This window comes from Engystomops pustulosus, chromosome 4 (genome assembly GCF_040894005.1).
Source record: "Engystomops pustulosus chromosome 4, aEngPut4.maternal, whole genome shotgun sequence".
NCBI lineage: Eukaryota > Metazoa > Chordata > Amphibia > Anura > Leptodactylidae > Engystomops > Engystomops pustulosus.
In genome coordinates this window covers 120,812,561-120,833,784 of record NC_092414.1, presented here as the reverse complement: position 1 = coordinate 120,833,784, position 21,224 = coordinate 120,812,561, and the positions used below count along the sequence as shown (strand labels likewise).

General features: G+C 41.8%; 1 protein-coding gene across 2 annotated transcripts in view; it reads right to left on the bottom strand.

The window, feature by feature from the left end:
* Nucleotides 1–486: 486 nt before the first annotated feature.
* CD36 (CD36 molecule (CD36 blood group)) overlaps nt 487–21,224 on the bottom strand; it is an 83,402-nt gene continuing 62,664 nt past the window's right edge. For both annotated transcript variants that reach the window (XM_072147256.1, XM_072147255.1), the window contains exons 4-13: nt 19,838–20,020; nt 19,004–19,095; nt 16,434–16,483; nt 15,403–15,472; nt 13,992–14,179; nt 13,326–13,444; nt 12,953–13,026; nt 11,866–11,920; nt 1,694–1,848; nt 487–870 (exon numbers count right to left, since the gene is read on the bottom strand). In XM_072147256.1, the coding sequence (XP_072003357.1) occupies nt 861–870; nt 1,694–1,848; nt 11,866–11,920; nt 12,953–13,026; nt 13,326–13,444; nt 13,992–14,179; nt 15,403–15,472; nt 16,434–16,483; nt 19,004–19,095; nt 19,838–20,020 (996 nt within the window). In that variant the 3' untranslated portion in view covers nt 487–860. The remainder of the gene's footprint in view (nt 871–1,693; nt 1,849–11,865; nt 11,921–12,952; nt 13,027–13,325; nt 13,445–13,991; nt 14,180–15,402; nt 15,473–16,433; nt 16,484–19,003; nt 19,096–19,837; nt 20,021–21,224) is intronic.

Genomic DNA, 21,224 nt, shown 5'->3' with positions numbered 1-21,224 from the left:
GCCGTAGAAAGGCGTCGCGTCAGAAGAAGTACCCTTAATGACCGCCGTAAAAAGACGATACGGCGGTCATTAAGGGGTTAAACTGTAATTGGAAGAAGACAGGCATCCAGTGCAGTGACTGGCACAAACTGGAGGCATCCATGTAGCGTTTGGTCTGAAAGAGGAGCCTGGCTGCATTAAGAATAGATTGGAGAGAAGAGAGTTCAGTTAGTGAAAGACCGATTAGTAGGGAGTTACAGTAGTCTAGGCGAAAGTGAAATAGAGTGACAGTATTTTAGAGGTTTCAATTGTAAGAAATGGGTGGTTTCTGGAGATGTTTCTGAGATGCATGCGGCAAGAGCGAGCAAGAGATTAAATATACGTTGCAAAGGAGAGGTCAGAAACCAGCACAACCCCCATCTGATGGTAACTGATATAGTTACAAATGTAAACTGTGGACATTATTTTGATAAAAGATATGTAAATAAATTAATAAAATCACACAAGTTAAATTTTTTATATACACAGTATATTAAATTATTTATTATTCTTAAATGTGCATAGTGTTTTTTCTCTATATCTGATATCAAGTAATACATTCATGTAAAAACTGTACATAATATTACATTTTATTCTGAAATTGTCATCTGAATTGACATAGTAGAGCATAAAGAATCCAGGACATTCCCGACTTAATATACAACCGTAATTGTGTGTTGGCCATTGATAGACTTATGGCAGCTTTCTTTGTGCCATAGTTTACTTGTTTTGTAGCCTTTATATACATTTTTTTGTTTTATTGATATGTATCTTCTGTGAAGCCTTATTTTTATTTTCATACAATGTAAGCTTTCTGTCATTTCAGCATTCATGGCAATCATTTATACCATCCTGGAAGGAAAAGCAAAAAATGAGCGTTGCCTTTGGAACTTAAAATAAAAAAATGAAGTTGCAGTTTATCAGCAATACAACAATTAATAATGATGCAAAACTGATGGATGTGGCCTAAGACCATGTTCTGTACGCACAGCTTGAGCAAGGAGAGGCGTTATATATTTTTTCATTATTGATTCCTAATGCAATGTAGACCAGAATTTCTTTTTAGACCTCTAAGTTGCATTACATGGAGGAGGAGAGGATGTTTTGCTTTACTGCTTATATTTTATTACCAAGACAAGGGAATACAAGTGTATCCTGTAGTGAGACCAGATTCACACATTTAGCAGCAACTAACCTAAGCTAGCCTAACCTGAACACATTCAACTTCTTTTAGCAACCACTAAAATCGGTTATTTCCCCTTTGCCTAGTTTCTGGGGGAAATGAACATGCATTGTCTGCTAGTTTTCTGGCAGATAAAGAATGTAAAAAGCAGTTTTGGGAGTGACGGATTGGGAAGCAGGGTAGCAGGTTGCGGGTGGGTGAGTGAATGCTCCAGGACACTGTTTATTATAGTCTCCTCCAGAAAACTAGCTGAAATCTCTGCCATGTCAAGTCTGCTCAAAACCAGTCTGACCTGGCGGAGATTGCTTATGGATATATAAAAATTCCAGCGGTAAGAATTAAGATAGATTCCCCCACTGAATATAGCATTATTTTGTTATCTTACATAAGTGGTAAACTTATCTTTCCTGCCCCCTTCTCCCAGCTAAGTTTATTTTCAAATTGATGACAAAGTTGTACAAAGTTTTTGTAACACAATTTTACGCTTACTACCTTTTGGAGCGTGTGACACCAAGTGTTATAGAGCATGCAAGGAAAAGGACACCTCCAAGACAAAGAAATAAGATCTGTACAATGCCTAATACAGTTATCGGAGTGGTGACACTGGATTTAAATGTATTTGCTGAATCCACACCAATCATTGCGGTCTAGAAGAAAACAAAGCACAGTTATATTTTTATACTAAAATCCAAATCCTTCACATTTTACTCAATTGTCGATAAAATAAAGCCATGTCTGGGATGGCTGGTCACAGACAGTAAGCCTTGTCACTCAGATAATTTTGCAGTTTTGCTATTCACTTCACAAATTAAATTCGCCTATAAATGACTACAAACAGGGTTGGACTGGGACAGCACAGGACTGGAGGATCCTCCGGTGGGCCCTGTGAGTGATGGGGCCCCCTCTGGCACGGGGAAAAAAAAAATGTTGTTGATATTGAAGGACATTTGATGATGTCATCCACCATGTGACTCCTGTGCGGGGAGGAGGTGTAGGGTGACATGGATGTAATGCGGGGGTGCAGGGTGATATGATTGTAATGTGAGGCGCAGTGTGACATGTATGTAATGTGAGGAGCAGGGTGACATGGATGTAATGTACTGTAGGGGTGCAGTGTGACATGTATGTAATGTGGGGGTGCAGGGTGACATGGATTTAATGCGGGGGTGCAGTGTGACAAGGATGTAATGTGGGGTGCAGGGTGACATGGATGTAAGGTAGGGTGCAGTGTGACATGTATGTAATGTGAGGGAGCAGGGTGACGTGGATGTAATATACTGTAGGGGTGCAGTGTGACATGTATGTAATGTGGGGGTGCAGGGTGACATGGATTTAATGCGGTGGTGCAGTGTGACATGGATGTAATGTGGGGGTGCAGTGTGACATGGATGTAATGTGGGGTGCAGGGTGACATGGATGTCATGTGGGGTGCAGTGTGACATGTATGTAATGTGAGGGAGCAGGGTGACATGGATGTAATATACTGTAGGGGTGCAGTGTGACATGGATGTATTGTGGGGGTGCAGTGTGACATGGATGTAATGTGGGGTGCAGGGTGACATGGATGTAATGTGGGGGGAAGTGTGACATGTATGTAATGTGAGGGAGCAGGGTGACATGGATGTAATATACTGCAGGGGTGCAGTGTGACATGGATGTAATGTGGGGGTGCAGGGTGACATGGATGTAATGTGGGTGCAGGGTGACATGGATGTAATGTGGGGTGCAGTGTGACATGGATGTAATGTGGGGTGCAGTGTGACATGGATGTAATGTGGGGGTGCAGGGTGACATGGATGTAATGTGGGTGCAGGGTGACATGTATTTAATGTGAGGTGCAGTGTGTCATGTAGGTAATGTGGGGGTTCAGGGTGACATGGATGTAATATGAGGTGCAGGGTGACATGGATGTAATGTGGGGGTGCAGGGTGACATGGATGTAATGTGGGGGTGCAGGGTGACATGTATGTAATGTGGGATGCAGGGTGACATGGATGTTATGTGGAGTTGCAGGGTGACATGGATGTTATGAGGAGGTGCAGGGTGACATGGATGTTATGTGGGGTACAGCAAACTTAACAGTACATATCAGCATTTCTGTGAAGCATCCACACACAATCCTGATATTATATTTAAGGGAGATATAGCTGCTTCAATTAGGCCACTGCCATGAAGGTTAGAAATGTGCTTTCCTCTGGGGTATGTGAAAGTATAACATATATAGTTGTATGGCAGTATTGAAGGAGTTAAAATTCAGTGAAGGAAATTATTCCCACCATATTATTATACAAAGGGGGTAGAATTTCGAGGATGTGTCATTTAGAACCATATTAGCCTTGCAACAAAAAAAATACAACTAAACATGGACTAAATAATTTTTTAACCCCTACGGGACTCAGCCTCTTTTGGCCTTAAGGACGCGGCCCCATTCTTCAAATCTGACCTGTGTCACTATAAGTGGTTATAGTTTTGGAACGCTATGAGATATCCAGGGGATTTTGAGATTGTTTTCTCGTGACACATTGTACTTCAAATTAGTTTAAAAATTTGGATGATATCTTTTGTGTTTAGTTATGAAAAAAACAAAATTTGGCAAAAATTTGGAAAAATTCTTTATTTTCAACGTTCTAAATTCTCTACTTTTGATGCAGATAGTCATAGCTCCCAAATAAATTCATAACTTACATTTCCCAAATGTCTGCTTTATGTTGGCATGGTTTTTTAAGATTCCACATATTTTACTAGAATGTTATGAGGCTCAGAATTTAGGTATCATTTTTCACATTTTTTGTAAAATCACCAAAACCTGTATTTAGATGGACCTGCTCAACTTCTAATTGACACTGAGAGGCCTAAATAATAGTGAGACTCGTAAATTACCCCATTGTGGAAACTACACACCTCAACGTATGAAAAACCACTTTTAAGAAGTTTGTTAACCCTTTACGTGTTTTATAGGGGTTAAAACTAAATGGAGGTGCAGTCTGCAAATTGTAATATTTTTTCACAATACACCCATTTTGGGTGGAAAATTAAACATTTACAATGGATTAAATGAATAAAGGCTCCACAAAGTTTGTTACCCAATTTCTCCCGAGTACACGGATACTCTACATGTGGTGGTAACCTGCTGTATGGGCGCACGGCCGGGCATAGAAGGGAAGGAGGCGCCATCCAGATCAGGTTTGCTATGTCACATTGTACAGGCTATAATTTTTTTCTTTTTTTTAATGTGGACCTATAGGGGCTTATTTCTTTTGCCACATGAGATGCACTTTTCTGGTACGTAATTTGGGGGAATCTATAGGCTAATTGGTGAGATTTTATTAACTCTTTGTTGGTGGAGGAAATGAAAATCATCACTTTTCAGGAAGATTTTTATGGGGGTTTTTTTGGCTGTTTACCATACCATAAAAATAGTATATTATTTTTATTCTATGGGTCGCCACGATTACAAAAAGACCTCATTTATATAGATTTTTTATTTTTTTCCCATTTTTACTGCATAAAAAGTAATTTGGCAAAAATGTTGTTTATTTTTAGCATCACTGTCTTTCATATGCATAACTTTTTTTATTTTTCGCCTCACAAATCTGTTTAAGGGCTTATTTTTTGCGAGAAGGATTGTTCTTTTTAGTGGTCTTAAAAAAGTGCATAACATTTTTTAAATCCCTTTTTAGAGCATTTTTATAGGGTATTAATTGAAATTGATCTTTTTTCTGGAGCTTTTTTTGTTTGTTTTTTTACGGGGTTCACTTTGCGGATCTAATAACGATTCTGTTTTATTATGCAGATTGTTACGGACGCAGGGATACCAAATATGTAGGAGTTTTGTGTATTTTATTCAATTGTACTGAATAAAAACCAATTTGGAGAAAATCTTGTTCATTTTAGCATCACCATCTTTTCATATGCATAACTTTTTTATTTTTCGGCTGACAAATCTGGTTAGGGACTTATTTTTTGCGAGAAGAGTTGTTCTTTTTAGTGGGCTTATTTTGGAGTGCATAACATTTTTTAAATTACTTTTTAGAGCATTTTTTATAGGGTATTAATTAAAAATTATCTTTTTTCAGAACGTTTTTGCGTTTTTTTTCTACGGCGTGTACCATGCGGGTCCAGTAACGATTCTGTTTTATTATACAGATTGTTACGGACGCGGCAATGCCAAATATGCGGGGTTTTTGTGTTTTTTATACTTTATTAAGTGTTTTTATGGGAAAGTGACATTTTAGGGGCTTATATTTTTATGTATTTATTATTTATTTATTATAATGTGTAGTGTTAAGTGTTTTTGCATATTTTTACTTATACATACTGTGAGACACTGAAGGGGTTAACTGTGGATGGGCGGTATGTTTCCCCTAGGTTTTGCTTCTATGCAAGGCCTTAGTGCTGAGGTGGGTTTGTCCAGCACCTTGGACACAGGTGAAGGGAACAGCCTAATTAGCCTGGATAAAATGACTCAGCAGAGTTGAGTGGGTTGTCTCTCTGTGGAAGGAGGCTGAGAGGACACAGCTCTGACCTGTGTGTCTGGAGCAGCCACGTGATCTTTTTGTTTAGTGTGAGCTAGTGGACTAATTGTATAGTCAGCACCCTGACGGGTAGGTTTTCTTTTGTTTATTCAAATACCTGTATGTAAAGGCTGGTTTTATTTTGCTGCAATAAACGCAGGCGAGACCTGTTTGGACTGTACCCTGGTGTCCCTGTCTTGAACTGCATCCTAGCACCCCGCTCCCACGGTCTCTACTGGGCCAAATCCCCACATATGGTGCTTCGGATTGCGGGCAGTTCAAAAAGACATACACCCGAAAGGCTCGCTACATCCTGCAACATTGCATGGCCTGGGTGAAAGCAGCAGGCAAATTGCAGGATACAGCCAAGATGGAGGACTTTATTAAAGCCATGCTCCAGCAGCAGGAGGAGAGATCCCGCCAGCAGCAGGAGGAGGCCAGAGCTAATCGGCAGCAGCAGCAGGAAGAGTCCCTGGCTAATCGGCAGCTGCAGCAAGCCATGCTCCAGCAGCAGGAGGAGAGGTCCCGCCAGCAGCAAGCCATGTTTCAGCTGCAGGAGGAGAGGTCCCGCCAGCAGCAGGAAGAATCCCGAGCCATGTTCCAGCTGATGATGGAGAAGTTTTCTGGCATGATGGCAGCACCGCAAGCGACGACTACTGAGGGGTTCCGTACTGGTCTGCAAGGGTACCCGGTTGTCCAGCATTCCGCACGGGCTGCAGTACAAAAGGCTTTACAAAAAATGGCGACGACCGACGACGTGGAGGCGTATCTCACTGTGTTCGAACGAGTAGCTGAGCGAGAGGAGTTACCGGCTGAGCAGTGGGCAGATGTCCTGGCACCGTTCCTGACCGGCGAGTCGCAGAAGGCTTACTACGACCTGAGTGAAACGGAGGCCCGTGAGTACCCCCAGCTAAAGGCGGAGATTCTGGCTCGTCTTGGGGTCACCGTTCAGGTTCGCTCCAGCCGGGTCCACCAGTGGGCTTACTCAGAAAAATTACCCCCACGCTCCCAAATGCATGACCTGATCCATCTTGTCCGGAAGTGGCTGCAACCAGAGGACTGCACCCCCGCACAGATGGTAGAGAGAGTGGTCCTCGACAAATTCACCCGTTCTCTGCCCTCTCGGCTCCAGCGGTGGGTTGGACAGGCCGGTCCCACAAAAGCTGAGGATCTTGTGTCCCTTGTAGAGAGGTATCGGGCTACGGAGGACCTTCTACTTACCTCTCCGACACGAAGCAGTGCCAGTGACAGGGTCACCAAACCAGCTGGTAAGACTGCTACTGCGGAAAAGGGGAGACATGTCAGGTTGGGAGGGGGTTCATTGGGGGGCGTGGATACCCAGAAACCCAGTGAGGCTCGTGACAGAGGTCATGGCCGTATCCAGTGCTGGCGGTGCCATGAAATGGGCCATATTGCTGCCAACTGTCCACTGTCAGTGGAGCCAATGGACTGCAACCAGACCCGGCGAGTGTCACTGTTTGCCCGGCCAGTTCTGTCGGCAGAGTCAGTCACGGATGCAGAACCCCAAGTATGCATGGTCACAATCGGTGGTCACACAGTGGAAGCCTTGCTAGACTCAGGGAGTCTGGTCACCCTGGTGCGGGGAACTTTGGTTGATCCTGGACTGTACAGCGGGCGGAAAGTGGGAGTGTTGTGTATACATGGGGACACTCGCGAATATCCCACTGCTGTCATCAACCTACATACCCCTTGTGGTTCTGTTACCCATGAAGTGGGGGTGGTGGGGACCCTTTTTCATGAGGCTATTATCGGCAGAGACTTACCGGTGTTTTGGGACCTCTGGAGACGAAGACCCACCTCAGGTGCTGTTGCAGATAATGGACAACAGGTATGTCCGGCCTTGGCCCCTGAACCCTTTGAGGCCGATGTACCCACACCAGCAGTAGGGGTGACCCCATGTGATGAATTCTCTCCCCTAGAGGTCCTAGCTGGTGAGGTCGAGGGCCACGAGGAGGTGGCCGACATGCTGGACCTTGAGATTTCCCGTGACAATTTTGGGGCTGCACAGCTACAGGACCCTACCTTGGTTAAAGCACGGGAGAATGTCAAGGTGATAAATGGGGTACTCCAAATACCAGGGGCTGATAAAATATACCCCCGAATGGCGATTATTGGGGAACTGTTGTACAGGGTCGACCAGATACGGGGTGAGGAGGTTGAGCAACTTGTAGTACCCCAATCTCACCGTAGGCTGGTGCTAGAGTTGGCACACAAACATGTGCTGGGAGGGCACTTAGGGGCTGAGAAGACCCGAGAGAGGATCCTGCAGCGATTTTTCTGGCCCGGGGTATGGGAGGAGGTAAACCGGTATTGTAGCTCCTGCCCTGAGTGTCAACTTACTGCCCCGCTCTCCCACTTCAGGAGTCCTTTGGTCCCGCTACCGATCATAGAAGTGCCCTTTGAACGGATTGCAATGGATCTGGTTGGCCCCATAGTCAAATCCTCCAGGGGGCACCAATACATCCTAGTTATCCTGGACTACGCTACGCGGTACCCCGAGGCGGTTCCACTAAGGAACACCTCCTCCAAAAATATTGCTAGGGAGCTGTTCCAGGTGTTCTCACGCACAGGCCTCCCCAAGGAAATCTTGACTGACCAGGGTACCCCATTCATGTCTAGGGTAATGAAGGAGATGTGCAAGTTACTACAGGTAAAACAGCTCCGCACCTCTGTGTATCATCCTCAGACAGATGGCCTGGTCGAGAGGTTTAATAAGACCTTGAAGGGGATGCTTAAGAGGGTGGTCAGCAAAGATGGGAAGGACTGGGATTGTTTGTTGCCCTATTTGATGTTTGCCATACGTGAAGTTCCCCAGTCCTCCACGGGTTTCTCACCCTTTGAGCTGTTATATGGCCGTTCTCCACGTGGGCTTTTGGATGTAGCCAAGGAGACCTGGGAGCAGGAGAGGACCCCCCACCGTAGTGTGATAGAACACGTCTCCCTTATGCAGGACCGCATAGCGGCGGTAATGCCCCTGGTAAAGGAGCACATGACAAGGGCACAAGAGGCCCAGTCTAGGGTCTACAATAGGTCAGCCAGACTCAGGACCTTTAACCCAGGCGACAGAGTGCTAGTTCTAGTGCCCACCGTGGAGAGCAAGTTCTTGGCCAAATGGCAAGGGCCATATGAGGTCATGGAGAGAGTGGGGAAGGTAACCTACAGGGTATCTCAGCCGGGGAGGAGGAAACCCGAACAGATATACCACGTGAACCTCCTAAAGCCATGGAGGGAAAGAGAGTCCCTGATGGCCATGGGAGTAGAGAAGGCGTCTGTCTCCAAGAAGGGGACACCGGAGGTAGGTGTACCCGTTGCCAAGGTGCCTGAAGTACGGATCTCGGAGTCCCTCTCCAGGGCCCAGATTCAGGAAGCGAAGGAGTTTGTGCTCCGAAATATGGATGTGTTCTCTAAGTTACCGGGACGTACTTCAGTCATCAAGCATGACATCATAACCGAACCCCACATCCGGGTACACCAAAAACCTTACCGGGTCCCTGAAGCGCGCCGGCTTGCCATATCCGAAGAAGTCAGGCAGATGTTAGACCTGGGGGTTATCGAGGAGTCTAAAAGTGACTGGTCGAGTCCTATTGTGTTGATTCCCAAACCGGATGGTTCCCTACGGTTCTGCAATGATTTTAGGAAGTTGAACGAGGTGTCCAAATTTGATTCCTATCCCATGCCCAGGGTTGACGAGTTGATAGAACGACTTGGACAGGCTAGGTTCTTCTCCACCCTTGACCTGACGAAAGGGTATTGGCAGGTACCCCTGACTGACAGGGCTAAAGAGAAGACCGCTTTTGTTACCCCTGATGGGCTTTTTCAGTACGTGGTACTCCCCTTTGGGCTACATGGGGCTCCCGCCACATTCCAGAGGTTAATGGATCTCGTGCTAAAACCTCACCGGAGTTATGCCTCGGCCTACTTAGATGATATTATAGTCTATAGTAACGACTGGGAGAGTCATCTAGCCAAAGTACAAGCAGTGGTAGACTCCCTGAGGGCAGCAGGGCTGACAGCGAACCCCCAAAAGTGTGCACTGGGTCTGGAAGAGGCCCGTTACCTGGGGTACCGTATTGGGCGAGGGGTCATCAAACCCCAAGTAAACAAAGTAGAGGCGATCCAGCAGTGGCCACGACCTTTGAGCAAGAAGCAAGTGAGGGCTTTTTTGGGCATAGTGGGCTATTATCGCCGATTTATCCCCGATTTTGCGACAATAGCGGCACCTCTGACTGACCTGACTAAGGGTAGCAGGGCGGTGATGGTAAAGTGGAGTGAAGAGGCTGAGGGGGCGTTTCAGCGACTTAAGACGGTTTTGTGTGAGGGACCGATACTGATCACCCCTAACTTCACCAAGACCTTTATTGTGCAGACTGACGCTTCTGACGTGGGCTTGGGGGCTGTCCTGTCCCAAGTAGTGGAGGGTGAGGAACATCCTGTAACATTCCTGAGCCGCAAGCTCACACCTCCTGAAAAGAACTATAGTATAGTTGAGAGGGAGTGCTTGGCGATCAAATGGGCTCTGGAATCCCTGAGGTATTATTTGGTAGGGCGGCAGTTTACACTGGTGACCGATCACTCTCCCCTAACCTGGATGAGTCAGGCCAAGGAGAGGAACGCCAGGGTCACAAGGTGGTTCCTAATGCTCCAGAATTTTAAATTCACGGTGGAACATCGAGCAGGAAAATTGCATGGGAATGCCGATGCCCTATCCCGTACCCACTGTCTGATGGCCAAAAGTGTTCGTCCCCACAGGGTCAAACAGAGGGGGAGGGTATGTGAGACACTGAAGGGGTTAACTGTGGATGGGCGGTATGTTTCCCCTAGGTTTTGCTTCTATGCAAGGCCTTAGTGCTGAGGTGGGTTTGTCCAGCACCTTGGACACAGGTGAAGGGAACAGCCTAATTAGCCTGGATAAAATGACTCAGCAGAGTTGAGTGGGTTGTCTCTCTGTGGAAGGAGGCTGAGAGGACACAGCTCTGACCTGTGTGTCTGGAGCAGCCACGTGATCTTTTTGTTTAGTGTGAGCTAGTGGACTAATTGTATAGTCAGCACCCTGACGGGTAGGTTTTCTTTTGTTTATTCAAATACCTGTATGTAAAGGCTGGTTTTATTTTGCTGCAATAAACGCAGGCGAGACCTGTTTGGACTGTACCCTGGTGTCCCTGTCTTGAACTGCATCCTAGCACCCCGCTCCCACGGTCTCTACTGGGCCAAATCCCCACAATACTTGAACTTGAACCAGTGATGCTCTGATCACTGGTTTAAGTTCAATACACTGCTCTACAATACTATTTTATTGTAGAGCAGTGTAAACTGTCTGAGCAAGCTTGCGCATGCTCAGACAGTTTACAGTCAGACCCGGAAGGGGTCTGACTGCCATGGAGACCGGGCAGCTCCGGGGCACATGCCAGTCCTCGGAGCTGCCCAGAAGTGGATCGGATCCCCCGGTAAGCGGCACGGGGGATCCGATCCACAGCGCAAACACCCTTACACGCCGCGGTCATGTTTGACCGCGGCGTGTAAGGGGTTAACACCCGCGATCGTAGCCGGCTCCGATCGCGGGTGTTAGCGCAGGCTGTCAGCTGTACTAGACAGCTGACAGCCGCTGCTTCTGGTACCGGCTCCGTTCGTGAGCCGGTGCCAGAAGCAGGACGTTATAGAACGTCCCCGTGCGCTAAGCATCTAGCCCCGGGGATGTACTATAACGTCCTGGTGCGCCTAGGGGTTAATGTTTGTTTTTTTATTATTGAGTAATTACTATGGGGCACATGTATCATAAATTTAGATTTTTATGTCTGTTTTTTGGGACTTTTCTTGGCTTTTCTGCTGGTCAGATTTATGTTTGCGGTTCTTCCTGATTGATAAATGTGGTGTTTAGTCTTTAATCAGTTTACGACTTTTTAAAACAAAAGTTCCAAGCTAATTTCTGGTGAGAGGCAGCCGTAGATTTGCTGCAAAACTTTTTTTTGACGTTTTTAAAAAGTCGCAACTTTCACATCTGGATACACGTGATAACTCAGGGAACACTGAAGAAAACTAGACAATGGTGAAATTTGAAGGGAGACTGTTAAAGAAAAAGGCAAGCCAAAAGTTTGATACATGTCTCCCTATGAAAATACTTCATATACCCACCTCATTCAACCACACCACTGGAAACATAAACTCTGATTGAAGTTTTGATAGAACCCTGAAATAAGAAATTCAGAATCGTCAATACAAACCCAAACTATCCACTCTGATATTTAAAGTATACATGTTAATCTTAGATAATAAACTAAAGGAAAATAACTGTAAAGATTATGTTCAAATGCAGCATTATTATTGTGGTTGAGATACAATGTACACCATCTTTCTTTTGCATATTAAACAATTGCATTAAGGGAAAACATAAGGAAAGCAAAGTTTACTTAAAAGGAACATCAGCAGAAATTGCCAGAAAACTGATAGTGGTTTCTAAGGTCAAGCAGATTAACATGCTGGAAACATTCAGAAAATCAACTTTGAAGTAAAATGTGATGTGGGTGGAGAGATCAGCAGTGAAATCATGCTCTCCCTGTCTGAGATTGTTGTCTCTCTCCCTCTCTTCTCCCTCTCTCCTCCTCCACTCTCCTCTCCCCTCTTCCCCTCTCCTCCTCCTCTCTCCTCTTCCTGCACTTTGCAGTGTATATAATAATCTTTCCAACAATATTCATGGAGCAGAAACTTACACCTCACAAACATCCTACTGCTATATAGGATCTTAACAACACTGTTCACTGTAGAAAAAAAAGATAGCAATGCTTTTGCCTTGCATAAAATTTATGCCAAATCATCTGGACTACATATCATATCATCTGTACTATTCATTTCTGAAAAAACATCAAAAAATACATTGAATATTTAGCTACACTTGCATGAAAACAAGTAAACACAAAGGGATATACTTTCTCTATTTGGACAAACATTCAGACACATGCTTATACCTGAAAAATTGTGCTTGTGCCAATTCATTAGTTGTTATTTAAATAAAAAAAAATATTTCCCTCAGAATGAGAATTTTGTTGTGCACAATTCAGGAGTAAAGGCAATATTCTTGAAGGTGTTAAAGAAAATGTTTATTATTTGCATTATATAAAAATAAAACATACTAATAAATATACAGTGTATATATATACATATATAGTAAAATAGAAAGCTTGTGCTATAGAAGCAGCTTTTAGTTTTTATAAACTATACTCACTCTATTTTATCTGTGCGGTTGAAGTAAACGTTGACCTGCAGTCTCTTAGCAAAGTGCATAGTAAAACCTGTAATCTGAAGTAAAGGAAGACTGTGTTTTTACTAAGCAGCAGACCATTAATACACATAAGTAGGTGTTGTGTTCCCCTTTAGTAGGGATACCAATAGTACAGTAATTTTTGGAATATGTTCTTGAGAGTTCTTTTCTATAGGCTCAATCCCAAAGCCACTGACAAACACTTCTGATTTGCCATTATTTAATACTTAATTTCTATGTTGCTGTTAAACCAACCATTATCTCATGGAAAATGACTATAGTGAGTCTGAAAATGTGCTGGGAAATAAACCATTCAATATTTAGCAATACAACTTACCGGTTCGACATCTACAAAAGTCTGATGCTCTTCAATATTAGGACTCAAACCATCAATGGAATCCAAAATAAAATCACTTGCATACAGGAAATGAGGCATTGAGAGGAATATAGGCTTTCCTACAAGTATAGGATGCAGTATATTAGCATTGAGAAATTTAAAGCCTGAGGTTGGCCAATTCCCATTGTGATGGGAGGCATGTAAAATAACAGCTACTTAGGACAATATAAATCAGTGTAGAAAAAATTGAAAGGAACTTTTGAATCTGACCATTTTATTAGTTTAGGACCCATAAGAAAATATTCTTATTGAGCATATTGATGGAGATACATGAAATTGCCTAAAAGAAAAACAATGTCTGTTACCCATAGCAACAGGACAGGGAGATTTATCAAGTGATGGCACATCCTATTGCCCCCCACCCACCCACTTTGGTTCTGCAGGATATATCTAAAGACTGCCTGGTGTAGAAATGTGCTATAACCTGCACCAGGAAGGGACGAGGCTATAGCTAGTGCACTGGCCTATTCCATGGCATGTCCCACTGAATGTTCCTCCATGCCCACTTGGCATGCAGGTGGCATAAGCAGTCCAGGAATTGCATCTATATCTATAGATATATTGCTAGTTCCCCAGTATTCCAGTACATTTAGTAACCATACTTACCACCTTGGCAGGCTCGAAGATCCAACACACCTGAACCAGTGCAGTTTCTAGAGATAAGCAAATCTGTGCAGAAACAATGGTTATCTGGATTTTCCAAAGGAGAGGCAAGAGCTAATTTTGGCACTACAAATCGATACAGCTTAATTCCTCTCAATTTATATTCTTTTTCAAATTCACCGTATATTGATCTGTAAAGGAAAGAAAGCATGTTGTTTAAAAATAGTTTTGTGTGTTATAACGTTCATGTGAAAATTGTAAAATTCTGTTTCCATATTGATGCTGTAAATGTCCCAGACACCTAGGGCTAAGTTCACATCTGTGCTATTCCTCTTCCCGGACACCATCTTAATTATTTGAAATGGCAAAATAGTAAAGCAGCTCATGGCAATTTTCCTATTTTACATTTTGAAAACATAAAAGAAGGAAACCTTCCAGGGGCTGGGTTCACATGCCATTTTTAGTATACGCCCAACATATAAGTCGTAAAAGCTCTTGACATACAGTACATTCTTAGTGTACCCATTGACATGTACTGGCAGACGGAGACATAGTTGTCACCTCCATATGACCAGTATATGACTTCATAGTATTATCATAGTTTATATGGTTGAAAATGTCCAGAAAGTTCAACCGAGGAAGGGAAGAGATTGGATAAGGAAGAGATTTATGGGAAACAATTCTATATAAAATAACCATCAATGTTATGTAGCTGAAAAAGCATTTAGACCCTTGTTGAAGCTCTCTGCTCCCTGAGGCAGGCTATTCCACAGATTGACCGTTCTCATAGTAAAAAAGCCCTGTCGCCTCTGGTGATTAAACCTTGATTTCTCCAGACGGTGATACTGCCCCCTCGTCTATTGATTTGATTGAATCTGAAGCAAACCAACTTACCAACATATTTTTTTAATGGACCATTCATATATAAATTAATCATGTCTACTCGTAGTTGCCTCTAGTTGTTTTAATCTTTCCTCATAACTGAGACCCTCCATACCCCTTATCATTTTTGTGTCTCTTCGTGGAACCCTCTCCAGCTACAGGTCATCCTTTTTATGGACTAGAGCCAAGAACTGGACAGCATATTCTTACAATTAACCACATTGAACCTCATTTGCCAGGTGGATGACCAAAAATTTAGTTTGTCCAAGTCACCCTGCAGCCTATGAACATCCTTCATAGACTGTATTACACTACATAGCTTGGTGGCATCTGCAAAAATAGACATAGTGCTATTAATTCCTACCTCTATATCATTAATAAATAGTAGTGGGCCAAGCACAGAACACTTATAACTGGTGACCATTCCGAGTAGAAATCATTGATCATAACTCTCTGGATACGATCCTTTAGCCAGTTTTCAATTCCTGCCAAACCAATAGGGGCAAATAACAAAATACTAATTATTTATTACCTGCAGATTTCAGATGAAAAGAAATATAGACGAAGATTTTTGTCCACAGATGGAGGAAATGATGCAGCATCTGTTAAAAAATATAAGGAAAAAACGATTAAAAAATCTATATAATACTAGCTGTAGTACCCAGTGTTACGCACAATAGTGCTCATAGGTATAACAAAATAGAAGGGGGAATTTTTGTCTTTAATTGACAGCATATAAAACTCCCTAGTATTAGTGTACACTTAAATGGAACCTGTCAGTAAATGTGATTCCCACTAAATAAACATTTTTATTTTAAAACTGCTAATAGCAGTGCTACCATGCCTAAGTTGTTCCTCCACATGCCTATAAACTTTCACATTCTGTTCCCAAAGTTATCTCATCATGTATGCAAATCACCCTATGTGAGTCCAATATTGTGAAGCAAACACTCGGTGAGTATGAAGTGAGTATACTTCCCCATACGTAACAAAACGTACAGTTTCGTCTTTTTGTGCTATGGGGTTAATATACCAAAATGATTTTGAGATTGATTTTTCATGACACATTGTACTTCATGTTAGTAGTAAATTTTGGTTGATATGTTTTGTGAAATTTTTGCTGAAGTATTGCAGGATATTAGCTTAGACAGCCTATGCACATGCATAGGCTGACACTTTGCCTTAACTCCTTCCCGACATGCGCTGTAATTGTACGGCATACGACGGGTGCAGGTGCATGAAGAGGGCTCATGGGCGGACCCCTCTCCATAGCCGATAAGTCTTTGCTGCATATTACAGCAAAGACTTACTGGTAATACCCACCATCGGTGCTAGGCAATACATTATTGCCTTTAGGTTTTATGCTGCAGCTGTGATTTTACTCTTATTAGCTAACAAAATGTTTGCTTTTCCATAGAATGACAACAAAATATATGCAGGTTTATTCCATTTATACATTACACAGTCTACAAAATGCCTAGTTATTCTATATAAGACATGCATTTTATATATTTTTTTTTTTACTTAGGCTATTTAAAGCTATTCTTCAAATATAACACATACCTGTACCATTTATCATATCACAGTAGTCATCGCTCCAGTAAGAGAGTGTGCTGAAATAAAAGTTTAAGTTGGAGTCAGTAGGATATCTGTAGACATTTAAGTTAAACACTTTAATTGTAGTAAATTGCAGCAAATACATTTATTATTTAATTGTACAGAAGCTGAAGTATAAGGTTCTGGCAGTTTCGAAATATTGAGTGTTTATACCACAAGAAAATAGAAACTAAATGATGAGTAACTAGCGTGACATTTATCATTAGATATCAATAAGTAAGGGTAATATTTACCATATCTAAAAAAGAGTTAGACACCTGCTTGTACAATATATGCTAGACATAACGGAAAATGACTGTTGCATAATATATGCTACTAGTCACTAGTAAGTTGCCACTTCATATACAATAATACTTTAGAGGGCCTCAAACTAGTGGTACAACTTTTTGCTACAATAAATTTTAAAGCCATTAGGGGAAAATATTCTACATTTCATGTCTATTTCTATAACAGAATTATATATAGAGAGATATGTTTACTGGCACACTAGGAGTGAGAGCACGGATAATATATGTTGATCTTCGTTAGCAGTATCCTCGGTGTCCCTTCCCCAGTAGGTGTAGAGTTGCAATAAGAACATTACATTGTAGGTACATTAAAAATAGGCAAAATACACATGTGCTAACCACAAAGGAAACCACATAGAATAAAAGTGAATGACAGTGATGGTCTGACTGCAATGGCTGGATCAACAAAGAAAAAATCATAGAGGAAATATCGCTAGAAAAAGGCAACAAAACGCATTTATACGTAGCAGTTCTTCCATCTAGTACACCAAATGAAAGAGATAACCTGATACCATTGAAAACAGGTACAATTACCTTGTTGTCTCAAAAATATTCAGTGCTGAAGTTCATTTGTTGGGTATCTGCTATATCTGTGTCTCAACAAATGAACCCCTAAAGCTTTTAAGGCCTGCAAAATATTTCACTTGACAGTTTTGCTTTTAAGGGATAAGTCTATCAAGTGAAATACTAACTGGGTCTGTAATGAGTTAAAGGGGTATTCCGGGAATATGAACGTCTGACACAAAAACCCTTGATGATATAAGTAAATGAATACAACAATACTCAATGTCATTAGTCACAAAACGGAGCTTAAATAATTTGATTTTATGATTTACAAACATGGCCTCCCTAAAGTAGGTGGAGTTATCACTAAGATGGCCGCCACTGGAAACTACAAGTTCCATGATCCTTTAGTTCTCAGTAACTCCACCTACCTCTCATGCTCTGCTCCCTGTGATGATGTAACAGACTTTCTTGCTCTGTCACCATAGTAATGATGTGTAACTGCCATCACCACAACACTGTCCATACTGGATGCAGTGCAACCAACCGACTACAGCCAAACGTAGTGGTGATCACATGACCCTGCCCAGGCAGGTACAGGACATGTGATGTGGACATGTGACCAGCGGCCATCTTCTTTTCTGCGACGGACCGCGCGGAGGAAATTAACGGACTGATTAAAGGGCCAGTAGCATTTTAATTCTTCATTACAGTCTATGTCACCAGCATTTTCTGCTAAGGGGAGCAAAATTTTAAATAACAACTAATTACACATTAGCTTATATTTTGAGTGCCCACTTGTATATGAATTATGCTGATTCCTGGAATACCCCTTTAAGTAAATTAGTCTATATAGAGTAGGAGGAGGAAAAATGATTTGGACACAGCAGCAGTTGGGGAAAGTAGGACAAAGAAGCTTTGCAATTGTTAACAGAGTTCTTCTAGTATAGTTGATGTTGATATTTGTTTACATAACAAAAAAATAGAAATGAACTAAAATAACTTTTGTATCTGGTAATCTTTGATAATTACAAGTCTTTATGCTTTGATCTCCTATCCACTCTTCTCACAACCATTTCCATGAATTCTGCCCTGCTCTCACCACATCAACATGTTTAGGAATGCCTACAATCTACAACAACCCCACTGATATACTCCCTATCCTATTGTTTGTATGCGCCCTCCCATATAGAGCCCTCACAAGGAGATTCCTCCTTCACTTAGCCCAGGTGTATCTAGTTTTGTGTCCTTTGTACATACAGTATTTGTACCAGTTTTTATGCAATGTATGTGATGTCTCTAAGATGGTAATGTTTCTTATTAGTGGTCAGCTGATTCAAAGCTTATCTAAACTTTCAAGGCCATTTTTTATTTCATGAATGGATGTTGCAGGTGACAATACTAATTTTATACTTATATATAAGTACATATTACTAAAGGGAGTTGATTCTTTCTCCATCTCTTTCTATGGAGTGATCAGTGAATCTGAAACATTAATTAAATTTATGAAAAAAGAGAGCAGTCAGAAAAAGAGACAAGGCCAAGGCTTTAAATGAATCCTCATAGACCTGCAAAATGTGTTACTTGACAATTGATCAAGTCATCAATCTAAATAGAGGAGTAGGTACGAAAGTTTATTTAGACAAAGCAGAGATTTGCTAGTATAGTTCATGTTGATATATAATATGTTTATATAACAAAAATAAAAGAAATGAACTAAAATACCTTTGTCTTTTGTATCTGGTAATTAGGGCAACTTTTTGGATGAAATCCTTTCCATTGAACACAACATAAGGGCCATCTGCAGTTCCTTTGTACTGGATACGTGAAGACAAATATACATTCCATAAGTCCTATGCAACCCCCTGTACATATATAGTTGAACACCATAATATATTATAGTATTATTATATTATATTATATTTTGTTATCAATATACAAACATTAGTATTAATGATAATAAAGACCTTCAAAGACGGTAAAATGCAAAAAATAACACTGTTCATGGTGCGCAAACAAGGGAATGTGATCCCTTGTTTGCTCATCAGACATCAGTGTGACAATAGAAAAAGACTGCTTAGGCCATAAAGATGAGCAGAAATAGGACCAGCTGTATCTTTTGTGGCCCAGATAGGGCTGTTGAAGTGAATGAAAGGGGCTGTTGAAGTGTATATAAATTAGCATTCTGTCCATATTTTCACAGATAGCTGATAGATAGAGGAACCTGAAAATGTTCCCAGAAAGTCCCTGGGCAGTTTTTGAATCATCATATCAAATATTCCCCAGGTATGTAAAGAGTTATGCTTTAGCCTCCTAAGTATCTGCTGTTTGCTGACCACAGAAGGTATACACTGCTCACTACAGGAGAAGAAAAGAGTATAAAAATGGACAGAGGAGCCTTTTTTTTAATGAGGTTTAAAAGTTTATCATTATTTAAGTTTAACCATTTAAGTTTAACAATAATTAACACTACTTTTACAGTTTGGTTACTATTTTCCGGTTTGCATATGTACTGTAGAATATTGTACCTTACAACTCATATTGTGAGTTCATACTCACCGGGTAGAATACTCCAGTAGTTTTATCACTTATTATAAAATTTGGTATTGCTTCCAGGAAGGGATCTCTGTATCCCCATAGGACTTCTCTGACACTTCTTTTTTGAAACAATGATGAATTTGATTGTTTAATCGCTGAATCTACTATTCCCAGAAACATCTCAGAAATTATGCCAGGGGCGGCCTAAAAAACAGTTATTGTATTAGAACTGTATTTCACAGTAAATGGGAGCTTTATAAATATTTTGTGATGCCATTCATCTGTTAATTCATGGACTCTCTTTGAAATCCGGATATCAATGTTCATATATTTGATGCAATTACCATTTGTTTGCACTTTAGGTCATTTGGAGGAAGGAGATGTACATGCCAGTCCCAGTGCCGGAGTGAAAAATCATATTCCTCACACTGGTAGAGAGGATGGGGCAAGACTGGAAAAATTCACTAAAATAACATTTATAAAGGAGTGGGTATACAGATATTTTCAAGAGAGTTATACTTAGATGAGGTCAGAATAAGGTAGATGCAGGGAGGCAGTGGCAGCACATAAGAATCTCATCTTGTGCTGCCTCCTTATGTATTTGGAAGATGGGCTGCCCAGCATAACATTGTTATATTAGATTTGTGCTTTTAACCAGCAACCATTCAGCTTGAACAATTTTATTATGAAAAAAGTCTATTTATTGTCAGGTTACATGCTGAGTCATCATGTTATGAGATAAGCAAAACTGTTGACATTGTCTGTAATTTTCATATTACAAAGCTATATTATCATGTTGTAAAATAAAAATAAGTCCCTCTTAGGGCCTACAGTATCAAATCAGTGGTTGATCATCATTTTGGTATCATGGCCCTGGCCGCACCCGCCATGTGGCAGTTTGATCTTTCTGCTACAGACGTCGCAGACGAAAGGGCGGCATCACAGGCAGTGAGCTACTAGTGCCTGAAACGTCAAACTGCCCAATAATTCAGATTCTTCAGCGGGTATAAATTGCATTATGGGCTGTTAGGCTGCTAGCTAATGTGACTTACACATTTTTAGAGTGGAGGAACAGGCAGGAGCTGCCGCAGCACACATCGTCTGTCCATATAGCAGCAGTGACTTCTTGGCCAAGTTCACAGGCTGCCCCTCCCCCTCTTCATGTGTCCTGATGTAGGGGGTATTCAGGGAAGGGAAATAACTTCTCCATTTCCTTGCTGTCTGGGAACCAAGTATAAGCTTTCGATGCACGGTCTCCTATTTTACTTCCTCTGCTTTGTTTAACAAGTGCTGAAGTTGGGGCAGTGATAATGAGAAGGGATCTCAGCAAAGCAGTGGCAGAGGGCACTGAAAGAGTTAACTATTTCCATCCCTGTGTGTGCTATGTCCCCCTCCTCCTCCTCCAGAA